Consider the following 17938-nt stretch of genomic DNA (forward strand, 5'->3'; position numbering starts at 1 on the left):
TATTGTTGTGGAATTGCTCGTCAACTCTCCCAGCAGCAACACTTCTTTGACATAAAGTGAGAGCTGATTATATGTTTTTTTGCACTGATTTCATGGGATTTTAAGTATTGTGTCATATTCTTCTAATCATTAAATCCTGAGTCAGACAACTGTGACCAGTCAGATGAAAACAGAATGCAGGGAAAGCAGAAGACACATGTCTTGGCTGGAGAATAAACAAGCCAGTCACGATCAACGATATCACCATTTGGAAAAACCCGTTTGAAGACACTAGAATTTAGGAAGCGATTCACTCCACAGCATTCCCGCTTTGTTTCTGGATAACTGTCTGCCAAGTTTCGAAAATGGATTGTTCCAAGGCTGATGCACATGTTACGCACATGATCTGTTATCTCACCAAAACTCCCAACATCATTGGGAATAGTTCCTGAACCAGTATCAGCTCTGTCTTCAAATTTTTCAGTATGTCCAAATTCAAATGCAATTTTTGCAGCTTCTTCCTTGTGATCAATACCAACTTGAGATGTTGGTGGGGAGTTGAGAGTAATATTATCAGTAGCATCAACCTTGTTTGTGGCAGTGAAAAATGAATTGATTTTGGGTATTTTCTTTAAGAGTTTATCTTCATCATGCATTTTCTTCTCTAATTCCTTCGCTCGCTCCCAACCACCTTTACGTATCGACATTAATCTAAAAGTAAAACGTAAAAGTGATCTTTAAAAACGTATTTTTATGTATTCAATAGCATAATTATTTGATTTAAAAATAATTGATTTATTACTTGTGAACTGCATGATAAGAACATACAAAACCTATATATAATATAGATTTTAATTTTCGAAATAATAATTAAAAATCAAACTATACCAGAACAGAAACTATACCAGAAACTATACCAGAAACTATACCAGAAACTATACCAGAAACTATACCAGAACAGAAACTATACCAGGAGAAAATCATTTGATGAATTTGGTTTTGAACTACCAGAATAAACACCAATTATAAATTCAGATGATGGGATTTCTAGAATGCACCCACATATAACCCAAAAACATTTCACTGTGCTGTTAAAGAGAGGTAATCCATCAATAAATAGACAAAGACTCGACTTGGAAAGATCAGAATTTATATTTTGTTCAATTAAAATAATAATTACAACAGAAATCTAACAATAATGATGACAGCGTCAACATAATTCATTAAAAATTATAGATTCCTATAAGTGAAGGATTTTATTTTTGTTTATTTCAGGAGCATGGTGTTCAAATATACATGCAAGTTACTCACTGGGATTGATTGTTTGACTTATTAATGATCTGCTTCTTATACCCCTAGGTCACAGAACTGAAGTTCTACATGTATAGTGTATATACGTTTTCTATGTTATAGCAAGAACTAATTTATAAATTAAAATAATACTAATTAGAATATGTAAAATGGATATGTGGTATAATAATGATTAAACATATTGTTTTATATATATATGATAAAAAATCATACATATATATATATAGATAATAATGTATGATAGTGAAAGTCAAAATGAAAGTCACTCAGTATAGTTGAGATACGTGGATCTAATCCATATTATATTAGTGAGCTTTATTATAATAATATCAACAATAAATAAAATATGTGACAAATATGTTTTGATAGAAACATTTAAAACTTGGCATGTTGAACAAAAAAGCTATACCCAGTTCTTTCTGCAGTAAATATGATGCTTTTTTCTTCTTTAAACCTACTAATAAATTTAAAGGATTACAAATTGTAATTTACAATTTTATAACAATAGTTATATCTAAAAGTATATTCATTTGCTAAAACCATTAATTTTATTACAACGCTTTGTTATTGTTTACGAAAGAGTTCCACTGTTTAAAACAAATGTTATCAAATTTCAAAAATATAATAAAACACAATATTTTTCGAATATTTCATTCGAAATATTTTAAATTGATATTTTAGAAGAAAAAAATTATCATTTATAAGAATGAATTAGTTACAATTTTTGACATCGTAAAATTGATATATGAACAAAATGTGTATAATAATTGGAATAATTATAATAATTTCATCAATAAAGATAAGACAAATATAAATTTATGTATAAATTTTTTGCTGGCCTTAAGGCATGTGCCTTATTTGCCTAAGGGTTAATCCGACACTGCTCTTTCCAACGATATATATCAATATAATGTTAAATTTAAAAATTTCATGTCACCATATTGTCATATATTTCATATATATATATATATATATATATATATATATATATATATATATATATATATATATATATATATATATATATATATATATATATATATACAGTGGCGGCGTCAGGGTAGAGCCTGGTTGGGCGATGGCCCAGGGCGCCGAATATAAAGGGGCGAAACTAATTGGTTATTTTACCCTTTGCCTTTTTTTTGAATGGGGTTAAATTGAGCTAGGGGCGCCGTAGAAATCTCGCCCAGGGCGCTGGTAGTGCTAAAACCGGCACTGTATATATATATATATATATAAAAGCAAAAATAACTCCTATTTATAAATCAAGTGACTATTGCAATCTCACAAATTATCGTCCTATTTCAGTTCTTCCAGTTTTCTCTAAAATTTTAGAAAGAATAATGTATAACAGAGTCTACAATTATTTTATTGATACTAAACTTTTATATTATAATCAATTTGGCTTCCAGAGAGACGATTCTACTGAACACGCTATACTCCAACTAACACGTAGCATTTCTGATTCTTTTAAAAATTCTCATTATGCCCTAGGAGCATTCATCAATTTATCTAAAGCTTTATATACTGTCGATTATCCTTTTTTATGAAAAAAATTAGAATTCTATGGCATTAAAGATAAATACCTAAGCTGGTTCAAAAGTAATCGTAAGTAATCGTAATATCTTAGTAACTGTAAGCACTTCGTTAATATCCAAGACTCTTTTTTGCCTTTATTAATGAATGTAACATGTGGTGTCCCACAGGGATGCATAGTTGGGCCCCTATTAATTTTAATATATATATAAATGACCTTAACAAAGTCTCTAATTTAACCACTATAACTTTTGAAAATGACACAAACCTATTCCAATCTCATGAAAACATAAATACACTTTTTAATAATATGACACAAAAATTAAATAAAATCTCATAATGGTTTAAGATAAAACAGATTGTCCCTCAACATTTATAAAATAAAAAGTACACTTTTTTACCCAATATCCAGAAAAAAATGTTTACCAAATACGATGCCCGACCTCTTTATTGATAATACAGTACTAAAAAGGGAAAAAGATTCAAATATTCATTGGAGTTTTTGTAGACGAAATTTTATCCTGGAAACAACAAATCAATAATATCTCCATGTAAGTTGCTATAAGTATTAAAAGCATATATAAAGTTCGTTGGGATTATATATAATGTATTGAAATTATATATAAAGTAAATAAACAACATTTAAAACGACTATATTATTCGGTTATCCACTGCCATTTAAATTATGCAAATATTGTATGGGGAAGCGCGCACAAAACTAAACTTAAATCTCTTTATCAGTTAATTACTTAATTAATTTTGCAACACTTAATTAATTTTGCAAAAATAAACACTTAATTAATTTTGCAAATCGTTTTTTAAATTCGAAGCCACTTCTGAGGGAAATGAAAGCCTTAAATAAATGTTTACGTTTTATGTTTCATGTTTAAATGTAAAAATCATTTATCTCCTGATGTATTTATAAACCTTTATAATGAAAAACCCATAAACAAATACAACCATCGCAATGGAAAAAATCTACAAGAACCTTTCTGCCAAACTAAATTTGAACAACTAATTACTTCTTACCGCAATCCTGATTATAAAATAGTTTTTAAATGAAATAGTTTTGCCAAATTTTGATTTGGCTTTGAAATGGTCTTTAACTTCTTTTAAACGAAAATTAAAAGAAGTTATCTTTTCAGCAGAAAATATATTTTCTTGTTTTTAGTTCTTTTGCTTTATATATTTTATCCAGCTATTCTGTAAATGTAATTTTTTTATTGAAGGCAAATAAATAAATATATATATATATATATATATATATATATATATATATATATATATATATATATATATATATATATATATATATATATATACATACATATATATATATATATATATATATATATATATATATATATATATATATATATATATATATATATATGTATATATAAGAGCGTCGCTAGGGGGGTGCGGGCCGCACCGGGTGACACCATCAAGGGGTGACACCAAAAAATAATAATAAATTTAATTTATTTTACCAAAACCTACTGAAGTACACCAAAAAACTAAAGAATTCTAAAATGAAATTCTAAAAATAACGAATTCTAAAAATAAAACGAAATAAACATTTATTTTAAAATAATTTAAATATTAATTAATTTAAATAAAACACATGGTTACCTTGAATTTGTACAATTACAGCTCAGTAGCACTTTTAATTTAAGGTATATTGATCTTATATATTTATAAATAATAGTTTATATACTTTATTAATAAAATCCATTCATTATTATTATTTTAAGATTACAACCAACATTGCAAAAAAATCGAATCGAAAATTGAACTGAGAATTGCCTGTTTGCCAAATAGCCATCATTACTAACATATTATATATATATATATATATATATATATATATATATATATATATATATATATATATATATATATATATATATATATATATATATATATATATATATACATCAATCATGTGATTGTGATTCTTTTCCATTTCTGGCTTTAGTTGTTCTTTTTATGATTGCGTGCTGTCAGAATTCGAGGAATCTATATCAATTGTAGATTGTGGAAGAAGATCATTTGATGAACCTTGGCCATCAATTGCTCTCCTGACATATTGAAGCATGAATCCAGTTAGTGATTTTAGTGATTCTTATCTTTTCTTTTTAGCCTCTTTGATTTGTGCACTCCATGTGGCATGATGGAATATTCTAAACTAATGTATATATATATAGTAAATAAGGGACTTCAAAAAATACAACTAAACAAAAAGGTATAATTTTGCTAAGCTTTTTATTTACTTTTTTTTTTTAAACGTTATATCATTTCATATTAGCCAAGAACTACTTATCATAATTTGATCAGCCGTAGCCTAGTGGTTAGCGCGCTTGCCTCAGAAACTAGAAATCCGTGGTTCAACGCCCTCTGGGCAAGTTTAATATCGGTGAGACAGGAGGCGTGAACTTCCTTTCAAATGCCCTTCCGCGGTGCTGTGTGATTTTTCATCGGACTATGTTTTAATTGTTTATTACATAAACAATTAAAACGTAATCCGATGAAAAATCCGATGATTTTAATAACTTTCATTTAACAGTAGTCTTTATGGTAAACTTAATTACTTTATTTCAATTTAGGTTATTAAAATAGATTATTAACTATATAAATAATTAGGTTATTAAAATAACTTTTAAACCAAAACAAAGTTTCACCTACCTTAAGACATTTGTTGTTTAAATAGGATTTGATGAGAAAGGTTTGAAATGGTTTGGGCATATCAATAACCTAACCTAATGTAATAATCAGATAAATCAGTAAACCCTTCTAAGGTAACCATCGGACAAATCAATAAACCCTCCTAACGTAAAACAAGAATTGTTAAAAGAGTCAGTTAGCTGCGCATAAGTTGAAGAATGACATGCCTATTTGAGTTATTTTTTTTAACCAAATTGGTTTTCGTTCAGTAATTTATTCTCAATAAAAGTAGAGTCGGTTAAACATTATTCACTCTAACATTATAAGATTACTGGAAGAACTGAAATAGGGCAACAATTTATTATATTTGCAAAATCTTAAAGATTGAAGTCATTTTCGATATTTCCTTGTGCATCTTTTTATAAAAATTAACAAAACTCTTTTGCATTTTTTGTAGTTAAGAAGTTTAGTTTTTTTTTTTTTTTGTGCCGTCGTTTTCTCTTTTCCTTGTACAGTGAATTTTCGTTATTTGTATATACCATTTATACTAAATTTTTTTTGAATTAGAATTTTTTCTTGCTATTTTCAAAAGCTTTTTCCTTCGTTTCGTCTACTCCTTAGAAGCTCAGACAGTGGCGTAGACAGGATTTTTTGATGTTTTAGATATGACGTGCAAACTTCAAGCTTAAGGTGGTAGACCACTAAATAAATCAAATCCTTTAAAAATTACATTTTAGATATTATTTACATTCTAAATTGATTAAAATTAACTCTTGAATGATAAAATTAAAAAAAAAAGTTAAAACTTTTTTTGGTTTCAGAAATTTGGTCCAAGAAACCCAAAAATATCATTATTTTGCTGCGGTGATTATCTCAAAAACTATTAAAGCTATTAACTTGAAATTTTGTAAATTTAATTTTAATACAATAAAGATTTTTTTTTTTATAAGAAAAACTCTTCAAAATTAAAAAATAAGGTATTTTTGACTATATTTTGGCTTTAAAATCTTTGAATTAGATTATCATGTCATAAAAGTGGTAGAGGACATCCATAACAACAAAAGGAACAACTCCTAAAAGTTTCATGGAAATCAATCAAGAAAATCTTGAGATATTTACCGCAAAGTCGTGCATTTTAGAGAACTGAGAAAAATACATTTAAACAAAAAAAAGCATAAACTCTTCAAATAAAAATAAAAAACTCACATAAAAAGCCTATTGACAAATATCAACTTATATTAAAAGTGTTGTGGAGTAAAAGTAGAGAAAATTTAAAAAAAATTGTTTTAAAAAATAGGTTTTATTAACAGACAGATTAATATTTTCAAAGTTAGATTTCATTAAAAAAAAAAAATTAAATCTCACTTTTGTAATTTAGCTTCAATTAAAAACTCCTCTCAGTTTTGTGTCGATAGTTATTACTAATAAATGAATATCAAGTATATATATAAACTAAATATATATATAAACTAAATATACAAACAAATATAAATATATCTCATTAACTACTGTGTGCTCATTATATTTTATTTTTGGAATATAAACTTATTTTCAGAACTTCTTCGCCGCCGCATTCATGCTTCAGCTATTGTAACTAATTGTAACTGTTATAATTTCTTTGTTTAACAAGTTAAAAAATTTCTTTATGAGATACTATGGTATTCTTTACCCATTTCTCAAAAAAACTAATATTGTACATAAATAAACATCAAAAATTCATTGCTGCTAGTTTGTTTATAGCCAAACAATGGCAGCTATTATCTCATTTCATGTCGGTGTTCATAAATATGCAGTCATATGCAGTCATATAACTGCTAGTTTGTTTATAGTTTTGGTAGAATAAAACTTCTGAATAAAATTAGGAGACAGTTTTATAAGCCATATTGTTTTGAGCATCTTAAAAAGTTATAATTTAAAAGTTACATTGTAGAAAATTTTTGATAGCAAACAATGGCAGCTATTATCTCATTTCATGTCGGTGTTCATAAATATGCAGTCATTTGTAACATTGAACTGATCGTAATTGGCAGAACTATTGTTGTCATTTACAAAATCATTATTTATAATTTTTACAGATTATTTACTGCTGAAACTGGATATACACATGTACATTTTTTTTTTTTTTTTTGTATTCTGGCGGCGAAAAAACCACGTGATCATTGCGTAATTAAAAAATAAAAATATCTACCATTAAGATGGGGGTCAAACAAACGCGTCGATTTCAGTACAACACTACTTAAACGCTCCGAAAATGTCTAATGATCATTTAGTCAATCAATCATCTATTTCACTTTATAAAATAAAATTAATACAAAGCTAGGCTCAGTCACAAATAGTTATGTAACTGACAAAAACGTGACGACCTACAAATATTAATCGTAAATTTGAAAAAGTATATAAACTATATAGTAAATTAATAATAATAAAATTAATAATAATAATAAGGTAATAATCATTGTAATAATAATAGTAGTAAAAACAATAATAATTATAATATTAACAGTAACAATAGTAAAAATGTAATTTACAACAGTAACAATAGTAAAAATACTAATGTCAATTATAGAGATAATAATACTTAAATAATAACAATAAGAGCATAGAAGTGTTCATTTCATTTAGGGAAGTGCTATAAATAATAGCATATAAGCTATACCTACATTTATAGATTCATTCCTCTCAAACACATACACACAAAGACACACATATACATTATATGTATATATATATATACATATATATATATATATATATATATATATATATATATATATATATATATATATATATATATATATATATATATATATATAATATATATATATATATATATATATATATATATATATTAGTAGTAGAAAATCACTTAACAAAAATTTTTTCCATTTCCATTAAATGGAAAAAATTTTTGTTAAGTGATTTTCTACTACTAATATAATTGCTCTGTTCTTTTAAGAACATTGAGCACTCTATTGTGTAGAATACTTTTTAAAGTTGTTTAAATATATATATATATATATATATATATATATATATATATATATATATATAAATATATATATATATATATATATATAAAAAATATATATATATATATACAGTGGCGGATTTACCATATGCGAGGCCATAGGCAAGTTTTCTATTATATTAGTTGAGTTTTTAATTCTTGTGTTCTATTGTGTTTTGGATATTTATTAGAACGTAACGAAGCAAAAAACGCACATAGGTTTTAAATGTACATTAAGTATTTTTTTTATTTTGGATGAAGATGCACTAATAAGACTACTCAAAATGCGATACCATTAATTTTTTTCGCAGATTTTAGGAGGATCGATTACATTGACTTAAAACTTTACCTTTCTGACTTTTAAAGACGCAAACTCATCAATTAAATCAGAACAGTCCAAGGACCGACTTATTTTATTTTCAATGGAAATTAAAGCTAATGCAGATAAGCGGTCTTGACCCATAGTGGAACGTAAATAGTTTTTTATGAGTTTTAATTTGAAAATTTTTATGAGTTTTTAATTTGGTTTTTTACATCATTCATTACTTACATTATACCAAAAAATTGTAACTCGCACACAATCATAACACAACATTTTTTATACCAACAACAATCATACTATAGCTATAGCAATATAACAAACTATAACAAACGAGAAACTAAAAACAAAATTGTTGTCAGGAAAAATAAAAAGATCGTTAATGAAGACATTAAAGTGCTCACAAAAACAAAAATGGCATAGCGACGTCAAACAAATATAATACTACAGAAACCACAAATCTTTTCAATATAAAACCAAAAACGTACCAGGGTTTTGTATATTAAAATGTACATAAAGAACTCAACTCATAAAATGCATAAAAACTCAAAGTCAGAAGGAAGGAACAAGCGTCCTCATGAAAACATTAATGTAAAATAATAAAAATAGTAAGTAAATGTGATAAATTAGTAAAAGAAAAATTAGTCTTTGTTGTAAGTTCTGTAACGTCGAGTCTAATCAAAAGCCAGCGTAAGGAGTGAATATAAAAGCCACAACAATAATAAGGGAAGTGCCAGTCGTAAATCAAAGAACCCAAGATGGCTTTAACAGCAATGCAAGGAGAGTCTCCAACTTTAGACTTCACCAACTCACCAAGGATATTCCCAGGGAGGGGGCAGCCCCGCTTATGGGACTATTGTCAATAACTGTTAGCAAATGTAGCCATACTTCGCCCAGTGAAAAATAAAACCGCGTCCCACATGGGTTCCGCGTGGGTTCCGTGTGGGATATATGGGATTTACGTGGGACGGATTTTCCCATGTGGTATCCGTATGGAAATTTGTCACCTTAAACCCATGTGGGTAATCCCACATGGGTTACATGTGGGAACCATATGGTATTTACACACATGGGAAATCCCACGTGGGTTTCCTGTGGGATTGGCATGGGAATTAATTTGAAAGCTGGTAACTAAAAAAAAATTTTTTAAAAAAAACTAAAAAAAAATTTTTAAATCGACATTGCATTGCGTTACGTTTATATTGTGTGAAAATATTTTATATTAATATAGAGAATGGCAAGCAAGTATGTAAGAACCACGAATAATGTTTATCTTTCTTTATAGAAATAAGATTAAAATTTGTGCAAATAGACGTATTATTAGGATAATATAATAGTTATTTGAATTTAGATCTTGAGTAAATAATTTGCAAACAATTAACTGATGCAAGTTGTCAAAAGATGCAAATGTTGTCAAAAACCAATCTTGCATGCATGGGACACTGCAGTGTCCCACAAAGAAATGCAGGTCAAAGAATTCCCAATTTTCTCTATTGAAAAAAGAAAAAAATAGGATGGAGATGGGTTTCTGTAACTATTTTTATGCTCCAAAACTTTTAACTTTAGATATAATAAGGTCCTTAAGACTTAAGGGACTTACGAACTACATTGAGGAACAAAAACAGGATATTTACAGAAACTTTTCAATTTTTAATCTGGAGTACCACAGTGTAATTGGGAATAAAGTCTCTGGGTCCAGTATTCAAAGTAATATGACCTAAAGTAACATATAAATTAAATAAAATGCTTTAAAATGCATGCAGTTATACATATAACTCCTGATAGTTAATATATGTATAACTAGTTATACATAAAATTTATTATATAAACTTATTTTTTAAGGTTATGCTTAAACAAATTAGTACCAATTAATTCAAATTCAAGATTTAGTTCAAGTTCTTATTTAGTTCAAGTTCTTAATTGTTTTTCACTATTTTATATTTATTTGATCAAATTTGTTAACTAGTACAAATTCTTACTACAGTAAGAATATTTATCATTGTTGAACGTGATTTTATTAGTAACTTAATTTTACTTTCAACATATTTTGACAACACCCTTTATATTTTAAATGATGACAGCTTTACTTTTCTATTGATGTTAAATTTATTACGTTTCAATAACTCAGATTGAATTTTAACTGAATTATTGTAAGCTTTGTATGGGTTTGTTGTATATCAAATGGTGTTGTAAATAAAGTAAAAGTGATATATATATATATATATATATATATATATATATATATATATATATATATATATATATAAATATAACATTAAAACAATAAAATTGATACAAAATTTCACTTTAAAATAAATACCATTAACATTGTGATGATAATAGCATTAGGAAACTAGTATTTATGTATTATTATTATACTATAAATAAATAATTTTTTAATTCATTTTATAAAATAGAGACTGACAACTGATAATTAATGGAAATAAATACAAATTATAAAAATCATGTAAACTTCATTTATTATTTCTAAATACTATATTAATGTTAGTCTACAAAGTTAAAATCAATTTTGAGCATTGTTATTAGTTATTTTGCGATTCGCACTTTCACTTCTGTCTCTCAAATTTGTAAAATAGGTGGTCAAAGCTTGCTCATTAGGCAGGTTCTCAGCATAACAATGCTTTTTTCTTACACTTTCTAAAGAGAAATATGGCAAATTGATTATTTGTTTTACCTAAATCATGGGTCATCTATGCATAATGATGTCAGATGATGACCTGTTTATTGAACACCTTCACCCTTTATCAAACTCAGTCAATTTTTTGCCATCTCCAATTAAAAATGATGTCAGTTTTTGTTATCATATTATGATGGTATATCTGAATTGTTAATGTAATATAAAAAATGCATATACCATCAATTTTTTTCTGGTTCAATTATACATTTATTCTCAACAGTACTAAAAGTAAAAAAAAAAAACATAAACTGTTCTTTCAGATAAGCAAGCTAATTTCTGAATTTAAATTGTTTTTCCTATGATCCTCTACAGTTTTAAGCAACAAAGCAAGATGTTTTTAGACCGCATTGTTGGTGTAAATACCTCTAAAACCTGCTCATAGCTAGCATAAATTGTTTTACTTTTTTTTTAAATAAAATATTTTACTTTTTTTTTAAATTCAATTTTTTAATTGACATTATTTTGGTCTCAACATCCCCTCCCCATTGTCAATTATTGTTAAACTCACACTGCCCCTCTATCTACTGGCATATATATATATATTTATATATATATATTCATATATATATTTATATATATATATTCATATATATATATATTTATATATATATATTATTTTCACTTTATTTACAACACCATTTGATATACAACAAACCCTTACAAAGCTTACAATAATTCAGTTAAAATTCAATCTGAGTTATTGAAACGTAATAAATTTAACATCGATAGAAAAGTAAAGCTGTCATCATTTAAAATGTAAAGGGTGTTGTCAAAATATGTTGAAAGTAAAATTAAGTTACTTATAAAATCATGTTCAACAATGATAAATATTCTTACTGTAGTAAGAATTAGTACTAGTTAACAAATTTGATCAAATAAATATAAAATAGTGAAAAAACAATGAACAAATAAGAACTTGAACTAAATCTTGAATTTGAATTAATTGGAACTAATTTGTTCAAGCATAACCTTAAAAAATAAGTTTATATAATAAATTTTATGTATAACTAGTTATACATATATTAACTATCAGGAGTTATATGTATAACTGCATGCATTTTAAAGCATTTTATTTAATTTATATGTTACTTTAGATCATATTACTTTGAATACTGGACCCAGAGACTTTATTTCCAATTACACTGTGGTACTCCAGATTAAAAATTGAAAAGTTTCTGTAAATATCCTGTTTTTGCTCCTCAATGTACTTCGTAAGTCCATTAAGTTTTATGAACCTTATTATATATAAAGTTAAAAGTTTTGGAACCTCCTTATCTCACCCCTATTTTAATACTTTTTTTTAATAAAAAAAATTTGACTCAAACCAGCATTTCTTTGTGGGACACTGCAGTGTCCCATGCATGCATGCTTGGTTTTTGACAACATTTGAACTTGCATCAGTCAATTGTTTGCAGATAATATACTCAAGAACTATATTCAAATATCATATGAACATGTTACAGAATGTTCATATGATATTTGAACATCACAAATTTAATAATATTGTTTTGATATGTTTTATAAATAATACCATAATAGATTATGATATGAAAATAAGATAGGATATGAAGGCAATTATCAAATAATAAATTTACTTATAGAAATGTAGATGTTTGTTTATTAGTTTCAGAATATTATATTATGTGTGACCACGGCCTATAATAACAGGCCTTGACATCGCACAACAAAGTTGTTAAACTGAAGGCCATTTCCTATTACTGTGTTTACATTTTCATTTTTTAACATTAAACGAAAGTTTGTGTTCACGCTTTTTTAATAAATCCTTAAAATTTGATTGGTTTATAAATTAGATAGTGCAACTTCAAGACGATAACGTTGTAAGGTTCAAGGTGTTACATTGTAAGGTAATAATATTGTCAAACTAACGATAAGTTTTTTTAATAAGTAAAATGCCTTTAAAATGCTGTGTATCTCTTTGCAAGTCGAACTATCTCAACTACAACAAAAATATCAATTTATACAACTACAGTATCAATTACAACTACAACAAAAATATCAAGACTCAACTGCAACAAAAATATCAATTTATAAATTCCCGAAGAATCTAGAGGAGAGAAAAAGATGTTGTGAAGCTATTCCAAGAACTGGTTTTATTGTTACAGACTATACAGCAGTATGTCAACTTCATTGGCCAAATGAAGCACCTTTTGAAAGCAAATATGGGAAGCAACGACCTTTAAACCTACCATCTGTTTTTAAAAAAATTCTGCCTAGTTGTTTAGCCACACCAGCAAGTAAAGTTAGAAAAACTGTAACTTCAAGCGGTTTTCGAAGCATTTTACCAGATGAGTTAAATGATTTTCTAAAAGAGGATGAACTTATATTTGACGATATTCAATCTTTGTTAAGTGATAGTAATGATGTTATTGTTTTCCAGCTTAATAAAAAAAGTTTACACATACAATCAAAAATGTACAAACTTGGTGTTCCATTATTTATTTCAGAAATTTTCAATGATTATTCATTTGTAGCTAACCATAATGGCACAACTTGAAATATTTCATCTTTAGCTGTAAACAAATTAAAGTTAATAAAAACAAAATTTTTTGGAGGTCCAGAATTTATATGTAGAGCTCAACCTGTTGCAAATCTTTCCTCTGAATTTCAGTTTGCTCAATGTCAACAAATTGTCTATACGATAAATAATATTGAAAATAGAAGACACTGGTAATAATTACTGATGGTAACCCTGTAAATCAAAGATTTTTTGGAATGTTTAAAACAGTTGATAGTAAACCATGGTTAACAACATCAGGTATATATTTATTGTATGATTATGTGCATCTCTTAAAATCTATATGAAACAATTGGTTGACAGAAAAGACTGGCGAACTTCAATTTTTGAACAATAAAGAACTGGCTTTGGCTAAGTGGAGTGATTTAAAAACTTTATATAAAACTGAGTGCAATAGTCTTTTTAAACTCTCTAAACTTACAGCTAAATCGGTTTATCCAAAACCAATAGAGAGACAATCTGTAAAGTTTTGTTTGTCTGTTTTTTTGTGAAGAAACAGTAGCTGCATTAAGAACGCATCCAGAGATTGAAAATAAAGCATTTGAAGGTACTGCTGTATTTATTGAAAAAATAATTTTTTTTTCGAATGTTGTTAATGTCAAAGCACCTAGTGCTGGCGTTCGGTTTAGAAATGAATTATGCGGAGTTGGTGATCAACAGTTACAACTGCTACGAGATATTGCTGAGCTGTCAAATTTTATGAAACCTACAGGTAAGCGTGTAAAACAGCTTACGCTAGATACCAGCAATGTAATAGCGCATTTATGTTATGGCTTTATTGATCTCGTAGAAACTTTGTTGAGTAATGGAGCAAAGTATGTCTTATTAGGTTGGTTTTTAACAGATCCACTTGAAAAAGCTTTTTCTAAGCTTCGACAGGGATCTGGAGGTACTTACTTTATAAACGCTAAGTCTGTAATTGAAAAAATTAATATTCAACATACTGAATTGATATTACAATTTGACATTCCTGTTGATGGTATCGATTGTCATACTTGTGACATATGTTTAAGAGATATTTCTACTGATGAAAAAGAACTTTTGGATAATATTCATGATCTTGAAAGCTCAGTTAATAAATCTACATTAGTGGATATAGTTTACATAGCTGGCTATGTGCAAAAAAGCGAAATAAAAATTTATGATGATTCTACCAATTATTATTATAAATATGGCAGTTATCTGTATAGCCTAAACTGAGGCGGACCTGAAATTCCTTCTGATACTCTTGTCTAATGGTCAATATTTTGCTTTTTTTTCAAGGTGCTACTGACCCTTTATCCAGAACATTTTGTGTTACTCAGTTTCAGTTCATTGCTGCTAAATATAAATTTAAAATCACATAAAAACAATGCAGAGTATATTCTAATATTCTGCTAAAGAATTACTTACTAATTACCACTCCCAAAATACTAAAGCTATCATAATTTATGTGAAAATTAGTTTTTATTATGTATTATATATTATATATTAGTAATTTATTATGCTTTTATTATATATTAGTAATTTATTATGCTATTTACTTGTTATGTTTTTTATTTTCTCATTAGCCTATATGTCTCTCAATATGTTTGGATTTGTAAATATTTACCCTGTTGAGATATTTTTAGCAAAAAAAATTAAAAATACAGTTATCTTTCTAATATATAGATATATGCTTTGTTATGGTTCTGCTTGTTATTGATACTATTTAATATTACATAAATAATTTTAATGAAATTTGAAATACGAAAAATATGATTATCTTTTAACAATTTTTTGGTTTTCTTTTTATATTTCCGTCTTTACTAAAGATTATTATTAGAAAACATAGACTGCCATTACACCCTACCTAATATAAAAATATATCAATATAAGTAAAAGTGAAAGTTTAATCGGCCTTCAGTTTTTACGGCATTTTGCGCGATGTCAAGGCCTGTTATTATAGAAGGCCGTGTGTGTGACGAAGAAGTAAAGATACTTTTGCATCCAGTGGCACCCAACGTCTACATCATTGAAAAAGTAGGTTTTTACATTTTTGTTTTTGTTTTTTTGTTTAACTACTTATCCTAATTGATCACTTTTTTTCAGGGTTCTACTCATGGGTTCAAGCTCATTACGCATAACATGTGTTCAATTACCCATAATACGTTGGTCATTGTAAGTAATAAATTAGGAAATAATTACTTGTGAAATATTGTAGTCATCAATGACTTCGACCTGGCTAATAATTAAAATTGCTCGACTAATAAGGTTCCTTATTAAAATTGCTCTCTCTCTCACTCTCTGTCTCTCACTCACTCACTCTCTCTCTCTCTCTCTCTCTCTCTCTCTCTCTCTCTCTCTCTCTCTCTCTCTCTCTCTCTCTCTCTCTCTCTCTCTCTCTATATATATATATATATATATATATATATATATTTATATTTATGTTTATATTTATATTTATATATATTTGTATTTATATTTTTTTTTTTTTTTTAGAAAATGTTTGAAGAAAGTTAGAAGATACTAAAAACCTTGGTATTATGCAAGCCGAAGCGATATAATTAATTTAATCGACAAAAAACGGCGTGTAAATCGCCATAGAAAAAATAATATTTTTAATATTCATTTCGGATGTATTGATTAATAGCATTTATTTTAAAATAAATTTATTTTGCAACACGTTTTTTACTTTTATAAAATTTCGTCATAATAATTTAAGGTAAATCCCACATAGGTTATAGGTGGAAAACATCACATGTAAAAGATCAAAAATGCTACACATTTTGAATACCAAATGGGATAAAGTAGCAAATACCAGACTCTAAGTTAAGCCTCTCTGAAAGCTCCGATGATTAATTTTAAATTATTATTTAAGTAATTTTTAAATTAAAAGAATTTTAAAAATTATCATAGAAGCATTCGGATTTTCATTTGTCTAGTATTGACTACTTTTATACCATTTAGATTAAAATATGTGGCATTTAAGATCTATAACATGTAGTATTTTCCACCTATATCCCATGTAGGATTTACCACATAAAACCCATGTGGGATTTACCATATAAAACCCACATGGGACAAAATAATAATCCCCATATGGGTTACATATGGTAAAAACCCACGCGTATCCCATATGGGATTTACCATATGGAATCCATGTGGGATTTACCATATGAAACCCACATGGGACAAAATAATAATCCCCACATGGGTTACATATGGAAAAAATCCACGCGTATCCCATGTGCGCTTTTTCACTGGGTCATCGAATCCACAATGGATAAAACACCTATACATGGAATAAACACTGATCTATGGCTCAAAGAGAAACCGCTACAACAAATACCCGGAACCAGCATAACATCCCATCACTGTTCAGATTATGTCTTGTGCAACAGTAAAAATGTAAAGACAATATTATATAAAATAAATAAACAAACAAACAAAAATTCATTCAGTTAGGAGGATGGAAAAACAGAAAAAGCCTTTGAGACGTGTAGGTGTATATGGACAAAGATATATTTGTCCCAGTCATTGTCAATGTATATGAGACTAGAAACCGCATACTCTTTCATATGGTTGCCAGGCATTATGTATAACGCAAAAAAAAATTGCTACATACATAATAATAGATGTATATGTAAAGTTGAATATTTTATAAAAATACTGTTTATAAAAATACTGTTCGCATACATTATATTGAATTTTAATAAATGAGTTTCGTTGTTTATATTTATTGTACTAAAAAAAATTTTTTATATTACTTGTACTTAGAAAAAAATGCGAGGCCACCTGAGCGCGAGGCCAACGGCAAATGCCTGATTTGCCTGTGCTTAAAACCGCCGCTGTATATATATTTATATATATATATATATATATATATATATATATATATATATATATATATATATATATATATATATA

At 27.2% G+C, this 17938-nt stretch overlaps 2 protein-coding genes across 2 annotated transcripts; one reads left to right on the forward strand and one right to left on the reverse strand.

The window, feature by feature from the left end:
• Positions 1-122: 122 nt before the first annotated feature.
• LOC136088411 (uncharacterized) lies at positions 123-686 on the reverse strand. Its single transcript, XM_065812119.1, has one exon. It carries the CDS (start codon positions 684-686, stop codon positions 123-125), a length of 564 nt encoding a protein of 187 aa, XP_065668191.1.
• Positions 687-14273: 13587 nt separating this feature from the next.
• Positions 14274-16701, forward strand: LOC136088412 (uncharacterized). The gene is made up of 4 exons (XM_065812120.1): positions 14274-14290; positions 14518-16051; positions 16121-16189; positions 16511-16701. Exons 1-2 carry the CDS (start codon positions 14274-14276, stop codon positions 15248-15250), a joined length of 750 nt encoding a protein of 249 aa, XP_065668192.1. The 3' UTR covers positions 15251-16051; positions 16121-16189; positions 16511-16701.
• The last annotated feature ends 1237 nt before the right edge of the window (positions 16702-17938 follow it).

This window comes from Hydra vulgaris, chromosome 12 (assembly GCF_038396675.1).
Source record: "Hydra vulgaris chromosome 12, alternate assembly HydraT2T_AEP".
NCBI lineage: Eukaryota > Metazoa > Cnidaria > Hydrozoa > Anthoathecata > Hydridae > Hydra > Hydra vulgaris.